The sequence below is a fragment of the Coregonus clupeaformis genome, unplaced genomic scaffold, assembly GCF_020615455.1.
Source record: "Coregonus clupeaformis isolate EN_2021a unplaced genomic scaffold, ASM2061545v1 scaf2099, whole genome shotgun sequence".
Classification (NCBI taxonomy): Eukaryota; Metazoa; Chordata; class Actinopteri; order Salmoniformes; family Salmonidae; genus Coregonus; species Coregonus clupeaformis.
In genome coordinates, this window is record NW_025535553.1 from 26,393 (window position 1) to 38,560 (window position 12,168).

A 12,168-nucleotide genomic window follows, 5' to 3' on the forward strand; every position below is an offset into this window, starting at 1 on the left:
TAGAATAAGGCTGGAACGTAACAAAATGTGGAAAAAGTCAAGGGGTCTGAAAACTTTCAGAATGCACTGTATATCCACTACGTTGTATTCTATTGTTTATTGTGCCAGAACCATAAAAGAGACAGAGAAAAATTTAACTTCTGTCACAAACATGTCTTAATTGGAATATTAGGGAGACATTGACATTATCGTGTGTTATAGAAAAGCCGCTATGTAAGTACATTGGTTGGTTTCAATGCCAATAGATTCTGTTAATCTAATATGTGCCATTTTTCTTCTGTAGAGTGAAACGCAGTAAACAACTTTATTAAACTTTGTTTGTGAAAACAAGTATTAAAAAGCACAGAAAATAGACATAATTTGAAGAAAGAAATCTACAATATCAAAACATTCAAAGAAAACAAAATACAAACAGAGTTCATTCAAAAGTTGTAGGCTCTTATAATTTTTTGGGTTGGTGCCTCTATCTTCAATACAGGTTTTATGCTAAACACAATTACACATACACTCTCGCACACACACACGCACACACACGCAAACAAACACACACACATACATCCCTTCATACAGGCACTGACTCCGACAGGCTAGTTGCTATACAGTAAAATACAGATATACTGAATGGCTGGGCTGGCTTCAACAGGTACTACAGAACTATACTGTACCAGAAAGTATGCATCATACCAGGCAGGTCTCTGTTAAAGCAGCAGATTATTTTTGCAGTAGAAAAGCAAAAATGTCCCCTCAAATGACCAGACATCATTAAAAATCTTTTTGATTTAAAAACAGGACTTGTCACTGCAGGGTGGTTGAGTAAATGGTTATAGAAGACATGGTCTCAAAAGCAGCACTTCTAGCCTTTCAGCCTCTTTGGCCCCCGCATGTGCTGTAAAACAAGGATATTGGTTTCAGTAAGATCAATCAATCAATCCATTACTAGTAGAAATTCTTACCTTTTTATTTTTCTTGGATTCAACTTCCAGCATCAGTTCATTCACCCACTTCTCTCTGGGGTCGGCACAGAACAACCTGCCTCTCTTCATGGAGAAACTGATGGGGAAAGGATTTGGAAAGGAAAGGTTAGACTGACTAACTCCAAAATACAAGGACGAACACTAGTGTAGCCTACTGCTTATATACTGTACTTTTAATTTCACGAAGTAACTGAATCTTGGGCCGTGCAGCGGTTGGATTTATCTGATACTCTGCAGTGCGCTTATACCAACATTGAATGTCAATATCTCTTTAACTGTTTACATTTTCTGCAAGACATGGAGCAGCCTGTCTAAGGCTCATATAAGACAGACTTACACTATAGCAGGGATGTTGCAGCCCCCATCCGTCTCCTGCCTCCTGTAGCTCGTCACCATCCTCCTAGCAGCTTTCTTCAACCCTCTGACATACTTCAAACAGCAGTCCTCATATGAGCCTGAGGCCACAGAGAGGATCATAGCTCAACATCGGTGTTTAAGATGAATAAGGCAAGGTCTTATTGACACAAATGAATCTGTGTATTCCATTTAAATGCAGATCTTCTCCTTTTTGTCATAATTGATCACTTTAGGTCTATGTACCACCTATTCAAATGTAATCACAAAGGTGTGCAGGTTTTTAAGTGTGCAAGTTTTTAAGTGTACAGGTTTTTTCAGCATCAATGAAGAACAGCATGTAGACATGGCTGAAAGCCTTTGACCCCTATGTTACTGTCAGTAAAGCAAAGCTAACACAGCACCATTTATTGAAAGGCTATCCAACAATCAGTGACCAAATAAAAACAGAATAGAATACAGGGTGGGGCTTATCTTTCTGGGAACAGGTGTCAGTTGGCAGTATCAAAGATTTCCTTTTATTTATATTTCCCTGTAAAATGCATCAAAGCCATGATCAACTCATGCCATGTTCATCATATTCAAAACCATATACCTTGTGCCAGGGTGACATATAGACATGCGAGGAGGAGAAAGAACAGAATGCTAAACCGCATGGCTGGATGTGTGGTCGTGTCTCTGTGAAGAGGTCCTGGTGCTGCAGAGTGCAATCAAACCCTGCAGTAATAACCATAAACCTTATCAATCTGTCTCTGCTTCAAACATCTTCCCATGTCTTACTCCCACACTATCTGCTTTCAAGTCTTGAACCTTGAAACTTCAGCACATCTTGCTAAACTCTCCCTTTGTTGAGGACATATACAGTACCAGTCAAAAGTTTGGACACACCTACTCATTCCAGGGTTTTTCTTTATTTTAACTATTTTCTACATTGTAGAATAATAGTGAAGATATCAAAACTATGAAATAACACATATGGAATCATGTAGTAACCAAAAAAGTGTTAAACAAATCAAAATATATTTATATTTGAGACTCTTCAAAGTCGCCACCCTTTGCCATGATGACAACTTTGCACACTCTTGGCATTCTCTCAACCAGCTTCATGAGGTAGTCACCTGGAATGCATTTCAATTAACAGGTTAAAAGATCATTTGTGGAATTTCTTTCCTAATAAATGCTTTTGAGCCAATCAGTTGTGTTGTGACAAGGTAGGGGTGGTATACAGAAGATAGCCCTATTTGGTAAAAGACCAAGTCCATATTATGGCAAGAACAGCTCAAATAAGCAAAGGGAAACGACAGTCCATCATTACTTTAAGAAACTTTGAAAGTTTCTTCAAGTGCAGTCACAAAAACCAACAAGCACTATGATGAAACTGGCTCTCATGAGGACCGCCACAGGAAAGGAAGACCCAGAGTTAACTCTGCTACAGAGAATAAGTTCATTAGAGTTTACTGCACCTCAGAAATTGTAGCCCAAATAAATGCTTCACAGAGTTCAGGTAACAGACACATCTCAACATCAACTGTTCAGAGGAGACTGCGTGAGTCAGGCCTTCATGGTCGAATTGCTGCAAATAAACCACTACTAAAGGACACCAATAATAAGAAGAGACTTGCTTGGGCCAGGAAACACAAGCAATGGACATTAGACCGGTGGAAATGTGTCCTTTGGTCTGGAGTCCAAATTGGAGATTTTTGGTTCCAACCGCTGTGTCTTTGTGAGACGAGGTGTGGGTGAACTGATGATCTCCGCATGTGTAGTTCTCACCGTAAAGCATGGAGGAGGAGGTGTTATGGTGTGGGGGTGCTTTGTTGGTGACTGTCTGTGATTTATTTAGAATTCAAGGCGCACTTAAACAGCATGGCTACCACAGCATTCTGGAGTGATACGCCATCCCATCTGGTTTGGGCTTAGTGGGACTATCATTTGTTTTTCAACAGGACAATGACCTAACACACCTTCAGGCTGTGTAAGGGTTATTTTACCAATAAGGAGAGTAATGGAGTGCTGCATCAGATGACCTGGCCTCCACAATCCCCCGACCTCAACCCAATTGAGATGGTTTGGAATGAGTCGGACGGCAGAGTGTAGGAAAAGCAGCCAACAAGTGCTCAGCATATGTGGGAACTCCTTCAAGACTGTTGGAAAAGCATTCCAGGTGAAGCTGGTTGAGAGAATGCCAAGAGTGTGCAAAGCTGTCATCAAGGCAAAGGGTGGCTATTTGAAGAATCTCAAATAGAAAATATATTTTGATTTGTTTAATACTTTTTTGGTTACTACATGATTCCATATGTGTTATTTCATAGTTTTGATGTCTTCACTATTATTCTACATTGTAGAAACCCTGGAATGAGTCGGTGTGTCCAAACTTTTGACTGGTACTCTATGTACGGGTACACTTTGTAATTGTAGCTTCATGATAACGATTGTATTCTGATACTGATATACATTTAAAACATTATTTTCATTTTCATTTTCAAACAGAGCCCTTAGTAAACTAATATAAATATGGACTTTTTTAATAAGTCCAGGTATGTAGCCAACTACTCTATAATGATTTATAAAATGTACATTTAAAAATCAATGGATATTTAACAGATAACACTTTTCATAATTATATAGCAACTATATAAAACATTTTAAACAAGAGTGCAAAATACCAAATGATAGTGAAACAGCATAACCTTTACATTTTAGAATGCTATCATCTACAATCACAGCTATTAAGACTACTCACACAATTCTGGAGAATATGCTGTCTTTAGTGCTGCTGTTTCCTTGATTCTGCTGGTTGTGCAGGGAAGGTACTCTTATGTAGTTAGCACCACACAGACAGAGCTCAGGTTATATTACCTGAGTATGCCACACCCCCTGTGCACCTGAGATACTCTGACCTTTACTTTTTATTGATGCATTACGATGATTGATACATGGAGCATTTTGCTCACATTCTTGCCAAAGCATTTATGGGATCTTGCTAAATCTGGGCACTCCTCCCAAATGATGGTTATACTTTCGGTTCACACAGTTTACTTGTCTTTGAATAGGGCCATCTCTGAGACATTGAACTGAAAATAACATTACCCAATCATATAGAACTATTAATCCAGTTCAAGTGTTTGACGTGCATTTCAAATGGACTATTTGACATTAAGGTTTTGAAATAATCTTCATTTACCAATGGCTTTGGCGATTAGGCCTAAAATGAAAGGGCTTACCTATGATAAGTATCAGTATTTATTTCTTACATAATGTGTACTTGGTTCATGCCCAAATGTTAAAGCACTTTTCACCAAACCCAAGTCTTATGTGACAAACCACATAAATGATGGAAAAAAAGACTACATCTTGTCTGCTTCTTCAAAACCCACACAAAAGCCTTTGTTGAAACTTGCCATGGTCTTCGCTACTTAAATGCTTTTAGGCAAGTTGTGTGAAGCACAAAAATATGCACATGTAACGCAGGAAATACACTACATGACCAAAAGTATGTGGTCACCTGCTCGTCGAACATCTCATTCCAAAATCATGGGCATTAATATGGAGTTGGTTCCCCCTTTGCTGCTATAACAGCCTCCACTATTCTGGGAAGGCTTTCCACTAGATGTTGGAACATTGCTGCGAGGACTTGCTTCTATTCAGCCACAAGCATTAGTGAGTTCGGGCACTGATGTTGGGCGATAGGCCTGGCTCGCAGTCAACGTTCCAATTCATCCCAAAGGTGTTCAATGGGGTTGAGGTCAGGGCTCTGTGCACGCCAGTCAAGTTCTTCTACACCGATCTCGACAAACCATTTCTGTATGGACCTCGCTTTGTGCACGGGGGCATTGTCATGCTGAAACAGGAAAGGGCCTTCACCAAACTGTTGCCACAAAGCTGGAAGCAGTCAGAATCGTCTAGAATGTCATTGTATGCTGCAGCGTACAAGATTTCCCTTCACTGGAACTAAGCGGCCTAGCCCGAACCACACTCCATATGCCAGTGTTTGTCTATGGAGATTGCATGGCTGTGTGCTCAATTTTATACACCTGTCAGCAACGGGTGTGGCTGAAATAGCCAAATCCACTAATTTGAAGGGGTGTTCACATACTTCTGTATATATAGTGTATGTCATGACTCAGTCACCCAAATTGCCATTCCTAAACAAATAGTCTTTGTCAGTGTGCCTGAGGGAGCAATTGTCCACATAGACTACCTAGACCACCTCCCCAGGGACAGACTGGACACTGAGATCAAAATTCCTGATGCCTTTATATAGTATATATAGTGTACATCCCACCATCATATTTGTCTGTTGTAACCGCAGATTATTTATTTCAGTCAAATTCATATTTGAGGCTCTTCTCTATGACTCTTTTACTACTGCTAAATGGTAGCAACAGTGTGGACGGTCACTGTTTTTATTTCTCCTTTAATTTGTTTTATTGTCAGTGAAAGTCTCCACTTTTTACTCTAACAGATATGATATAAGCATGTCATACAGAGCAATAATCTTCCCTTTATCAAGCAACACCTATCTCAGTGTTGTCAAGATAGTGAGCCTGACCTGACCTCTCCATTGTAAAATCATGTGGCTCCTTTCTGATGCTGGGAAGACTACAAGATACAGGCACTGTATGATTGAAATGATCGGATTCAGACCAGACAATCTCACCATACAACCTGATCTCAATCCATCCATGCAGAACTATCCATAAGAAAATAAATCAAGTATCCATAGGTTGCTATAACATGCTACACAAAGATTGATTATTCCCCACATCCTTTTCATAGAAACAGGAATGCACAGACATGCCAGCATGTAGGCATCCTATCCTTTCTCTCTATAAACTCAACCTAATCAACTTTTAGAGTGATATAGTGATTTAGTGAGAATAACTACATTAGCCCCAACATGGTATATCGACAGAAATAGTGTTTTGTGCTCACAAACCATTTTCCCTCTGGCCATATCATGTTCTGACAGTTGCACAAGGCTCTTATACATTAAGCAGAGCTATGCCTAAAGCAGAGCTATGCTTGCATCCCAAATGGTACCCTATTCCCTTTAGCGTGCACTACTTTTGACCAGTAGTGCACTGTATAGGGAATAAGGTGCCTTTTGTGATGCACACTTAAGTCTAACTCTGACATCAAAGAGCCTCTGTCAGCATAGTCTTATTCAGCATTTGGCCTCTCAGCTCCTCTTTCCATCTGATTTCCATTGGTTATTTAAAGCTTTAAAAACACCTACATATATCGATGGGAAAGTGTCAGCCCTGAGTGGACAGGACACCTGATAGCGTTGTTCAGTGTTGATGCTCTGTAATTTTCACAACCATGGTTGTGTCCCAAATGTCACAATATTCCCTATATAGTGCACTAATTCTGACCAGAGCTCTATGGACCCTGGTCAAAAGTAGTGTGCTACACAGGGAATAGGGTGCCATTTGGGACAAAACCATCCCATCATGACCCAGTGAGCCATGTCAACAGCCTGCCCTTTCTGTTGTGGTTGCCCTCAGGGACATAGTTCTTGTCAATGGTTTTGGTGTTTTGCTCCTGCATGCAAGTCAGGTTACTAATACTACTGTGGTCTCACTTTAAGTTGAACAAAACCCACATTTCCCCTTTCTGTTGCCTGGGTGGCAGGAGAAGAGATAGCAGGAGATGAGAGAGCTTGAAGTTCAGTTGTTGAAATGCCAAGGAGTTGTCAAACATTTTTCCTCGCGAAACAATAGTTACTATAAAATAAGATGCATCTGATTTGAAATGATTTACTTACACATTGTTTCCGTTCACTTTTAAATGTTGGACACACCGCTCTATTTTCCTTGTCAAACACAACTGTTTGCTTATTTCATGATCACCTGCCATAGTTAAGGCAGTCGTCTGGGCACAAATACAAATAATGGGGTACAAAGTTGGCTGAATTGTCCCATTTCCTGGTAATGGTTTCATAGTTATTGATCCTGGCAGATTAATGGCACTGAACTCTAACAATAGCTGAGAATTTTTTTTCCAAAAGATGATAGTCCACTGCCAAGAGGACATGGACTGCATCCCATATGGCACCCTATTCCCTATATAGTGCACTACTTTTGACCAGAGCCCACAATAGGGTGCCATTTGGGATGCACACCTGGACTCGGGTTGCATGAACAATATGTGCTTTATGTTTCTCTCCAACATTCCCAAAGACAATGTGGTCTGTTATCTTAGTCCTGTATAGCCGAGTTGTCGTCATGTTGCATGCATTTGAGAAAAGCAATATCCAAAGCCATTAATTAAACCTTTATTTTGGCACAGAGAGAAGCCTCAGTATAGGTTCACATACTGACCTTTGTATTAAAGAATAAACTGTCTGTTACTCTTCATGACATCAGTGAAGCATCAAGTTTGGCCTTGAATTTACAAGCATGTCTTGATTGACACTCCAAAACATTGCAAAACAGCGTGAAATATGAAAAAGTAAATATGAAATGTTTTCACTGTTCTTGATGTACTGTTTGGATTCTCCTACTGAAAATGCCGGGACAGGTATGATGGATAATGACACATGCAGAAATACAGTGCCTGTCCTGAAACATGTTACAGTAGTCGTACATCACACAGTCAACAAGCATTGTAAAAAAAATAATAATAATTGTATGTAGGTAGGCCTATTGTTTAATGTTTGAATATTTTCACAACATCAGGCTAGGGCCTATCTCCCATAACAGTGAAATTGACACTTTGAACTGGTGCTAATAAACTAAAAATCATAAGTTAATATTGAACATATTGAATAATGTTCTACATTACCAGTAGCAGTCCTACTGGTAATTGAGATAGGCAAATTTACACTGAACAAAAATAAAAAGTCAACATCAAAATCAAATCAAAATCAAATCAAATTGTATTTGTCACATGCGCCAAATACAACAGGTGTAGACCTTACAGTGAAACGCTTACTTAAAAGCCCTTAACCAACAATGTAGTTTTAAAACAAAATAAGTGTTAAGAAGGGGCTCCCGAGTGGCACAGTGGTCTAAGGCACTGCATCTCATTGCTACAGACCCTGGTTCAATTCCAGGCTGTATCACAATCCGGTCTTGATTGGGAGGCACATAGGGCGGTGCACAATTGGCCCAGCATCGTCCGGGTTTGGTAGGGGTAGGCCGTCATTGTAAATAAGAATTTGTTCTTAATTGAGTTGCCTAGTTAAATAAAGGTAAAACAAAAAAAATAGTAATAGAATAACAGTGATGAGGCTATACAGGGGGTACTGGTACAGAGTCAATATGTGGGGGCACAGGTTAGTCGAGATAGTCAAGGTAATATGTACATGTAGGTAAAGTGTCTATTCATAGATAATAAACAGAGAGTAGTAGCAGCAGCAGTGTAAAAATGGAGGGGGTCAATGCAAATAGTCTGGGTAGCCATTTGGTTAGCTGCTCAGGAGTCTTATGGCTTGGGGATAGAAGCTGTTAAGATGGGCCTCAGGATCTTGTCACGTTTTTTTTGTGCATTCAAATTGCCAGGAAATAAAACGCTATTGTGTTCGTTGTCCGTAGCTTATGCCTGCCCATACCATAACCCCACCACCACCATGGGACACTCTGTTCACAACATTGACATCAGGGAGCCGCTCGGCCACACGACGCCATACACATGGTCTGTGGTTGTGAGGCCAGTTGGACGTACTGCCAAATTCTCTAAAACGACGTGGCTTATGGTAGAGAAATCCTGGGACCACCCATACGTAAAAATTTATGCACACATGACTGTAAGTCACTTGGATAAAAGCGTCTGCGAAATGTCTTATTATTTATTTATTTATTTATTTATTTATTCAGTATTCTAATTCCGAATTATATGGACAGTACTCTGTGATTGGGGCCCAGCTATACAGTGAGGGAAAAATGAATTTGATCCCCTGCTGATTTTGTACATTTGCTCAATGACAAAGACATGATCAGTCTATAATTTTAATGGTAGGTTTAAAATTATAGACTGATAATTTCTTTGTCAGTGCGCAAACATACAAAATCAGCAGGGGATCAAATACTTTTTTCCCTCACTGTAGCACAGCCACAGTCAGAATTGGCTGTAGTAAAGATTCATGAAAACAAAAACGTGTTATGGTTAGAGTTAGGCAGAAGGTTAGCAGTGTGGTTTAGGTTAAGGTTAGGTTTAAAATCAGATTTTAAGAAGATAAACTGTAGAAATGGGCGGGGTTTATGTATTTTGCGCTGTGGGTTATGGGTGTGAGCAGAGAAGTAAAATGGAGCCCCTCTGTGGTTCTTCCTGCTATCCCACCTTGGTTTCTCCCTCAACCAGTGATACAGTGGGGGGAAAAAGTATTTAGTCAGCCACCAATTGTGCAAGTTCTCCCACTTAAAAAGATGAGAGAGGCCTGTAATTTTCATCATAGGCACACGTCAACTATGACAGACAAATTGAGATTTTTTTTCTCCAGAAAATCACATTGTAGGATTTTTTATGAATTTATTTGCAAATTATGGTGGAAAATAAGTATTTGGTCACCTACAAACAAGCAAGATTTCTGGCTCTCACAGACCTGTAACTTCTTCTTTAAGAGGCTCCTCTGTCCTCCACTCGTTACCTGTATTAATGGCACCTGTTTGAACTTGTTATCAGTATAAAAGACACCTGTCCACAACCTCAAACAGTCACACTCCAAACTCCACTATGGCCAAGACTGAAGAGCTGTCAAAGGACACCAGAAACAAAATTGTAGACCTGCACCAGGCTGGGAAGACTGAATCTGCAATAGGTTAGCAGCTTGGTTTGAAGAAATCAACTGTGGGAGCAATTATTAGGAAATGGAAGACATACAAGACCACTGATAATCTCCCTCGATCTGGGGCTCCACGCAAGATCTCACCCCGTGGGGTCAAAATGATCACAACAACGGTGAGCAAAAATCCCAGAACCACACGGGGGGACCTAGTGAATGACCTGCAGAGAGCTGGGACCAAAGTAACAAAGCCTACCATCAGTAACACACTACGCCGTCAGGGACTCAAATCCTGCAGTGCCAGACGTGTCCCCCTGCTTAAGCCAGTACATGTCCAGGCCCGTCTGAAGTTTGCTAGAGTGCATTTGGATGATCCAGAAGAGGATTGGGAGAATGTCATATGGTCAGATGAAACCAAAATAGAACTTTTTGGTAAAAACTCAACTCGTCGTGTTGGAGGACAAAGAATGCTGAGTTGCATCCAAAGAACACCATACCTACTGTGAAGCATGGGGGTGGAAACATCATGCTTTGGGGCTGTTTTTCTGCAAAGGGACCAGGACGACTGATCCGTGTAAAGGAAAGAATGAATGGGGCCATGTATCGTGAGATTTTCAGTGAAAACCTCCTTCCATCAGCAAGGGCATTGAAGATGAAACGTGGCAGGGTCTTTCAGCATGACAATGATCCCAAACACACCGCCCGGGCAACGAAGGAGTGGCTTCGCAAGAAGCATTTCAAGGTCCTGGAGTGGCCTAGCCAGTCTCTAGATCTCAACCCCATAGAAAATCTTTGGAGGGAGTTGAAAGTCCATGTTGCCCAGCGACAGCCCCAAAACATCACTGCTCTAGAGGAGATCTGCATGGAGGAATGGGCCAAAATACCAGCAACAGTGTGTGAAAACCTTGTGAAGACTTACAGAAAATGTTTGACCTGTGTCATTGCCAACAAAGGGTATATAACAAAGTATTGAGAAACTTTTGTTATTGACCAAATACTTATTTTCCACCATCATTTGCAAATAAATTCATTTAAAATCCTACAATGTGATTTTCTGGAGAAAAAAATTCTCATTTTGTCTGTCATACTTGACCTGTACCTATGATGAAAATTACAGGCCTCTCTCATCTTTTTAAGTGGGAGAACTTGCACAATTGGTGGCTGACTAAATACTTTTTTCCCCCACTGTATATCTAGGTTTGCTTGAGAGGGTAAGGGATGTTGAGGAAGGAGTAGATTCAGTTGTAAGTGAACATTTAAGAACACAATGCTATGCTTTCTTGAATATATATATATATTATTATACTGTATATAATATTCACAGGTGGATCTAAGGACCCTAAAACAGGGAGGACAGGAGCAGCTTTTAGTGTTCCTGAGTTTAAGGTGACAGTGTTGAAAAGAGCAACGGATCATTTATCTGTTTACACAATGGAGTTGTTGGCCATAGTATTGGGTGCAAAGTGAGTGGAGGAGGTGAGGCCAGATAGGGTAGTCATCTGCTTTACTCTTGTGCAGCACTGATGAGCTTAAATGCATGTGTGTCTCAGAGCAGACAGGATGTATTGTATGAGGTTTTGCTGTGCTTGTACATGGTGAAACAGAAGGGGATATTTGTTATGTTCCTCTGGGTACCAGCTCATGTGGGAGTAGAGGGGAATGAGTGGATATTATTGCCAAGCTCTTAAACATCGTAATGTTGAGATGGAATTGTCAATCAGTAAAACAGAAGGCAAGGGATTAATAAGAACAGTGGTTAAAAATAAGTGGCAAGAGTTGTGGAACAGGGAGAGTAAGGGAAAACACCTGTATAAGATCGGGGCAGGGAGGTCCTCAGGCCGAGAGGGAAGGAAGGAAAGCGTAGTCACAAGGCTGAGACTGGGACACACAAGGCTAAATAATACTTAGAAATTGGTGGGGAAATCACACCGACTGGGAGGTGTGATCATTGTCAGGAGGAGATGGAGACAGTGGAACATGTTCTATTTCAGTGCCAGAAATATGTGAGAGAAAGGGAGCGATTGTTATTAGATTTGAGGAGTAAAGAGCCTGGATTAAGTGAACTGCTGGGGAAATCTTCAGGGGATGTAGTATTTATTATGTATTTCGTTT

The 12,168-nt window shown here is 40.5% G+C and overlaps 1 protein-coding gene across 1 annotated transcript; it reads right to left on the reverse strand.

Annotated features, from left to right (window-relative positions):
• Positions 1-290: 290 nt before the first annotated feature.
• LOC121581601 (C-C motif chemokine 25) lies at positions 291-4,159 on the reverse strand. Its single transcript, XM_041897094.2, has 5 exons — positions 4,072-4,159; positions 1,924-2,045; positions 1,312-1,429; positions 954-1,050; positions 291-886 (listed from the first exon to the last, which is right to left on the reverse strand). The coding sequence occupies exons 2-5, from the start codon at positions 1,982-1,984 to the stop codon at positions 854-856; spliced, it is 309 nt and encodes a 102-aa protein (XP_041753028.1). The 5' UTR covers positions 1,985-2,045; positions 4,072-4,159; the 3' UTR covers positions 291-853.
• Positions 4,160-12,168: the final 8,009 nt, after the last annotated feature.

What these genes read in the sequence shown, in the direction of transcription:
- LOC121581601 (XM_041897094.2), bottom strand. Translation starts at nt 1,984, where the DNA reads ATGCGGTTTAGCATTCTGTTCTTTCTCCTCCTCGCATGTCTATATGTC. An exon ending in ATATGTCACCCTGGCACAAG is followed by an intron (nt 1,430 to 1,923) that starts GTATATGGTTTT and finishes CTGTGGCCTCAG; the next exon opens with GCTCATATGAGGACTGCTGT. An exon ending in TGCAACATCCCTGCTATAGT is followed by an intron (nt 1,051 to 1,311) that starts GTAAGTCTGTCT and finishes TTTCCCCATCAG; the next exon opens with TTTCTCCATGAAGAGAGGCA.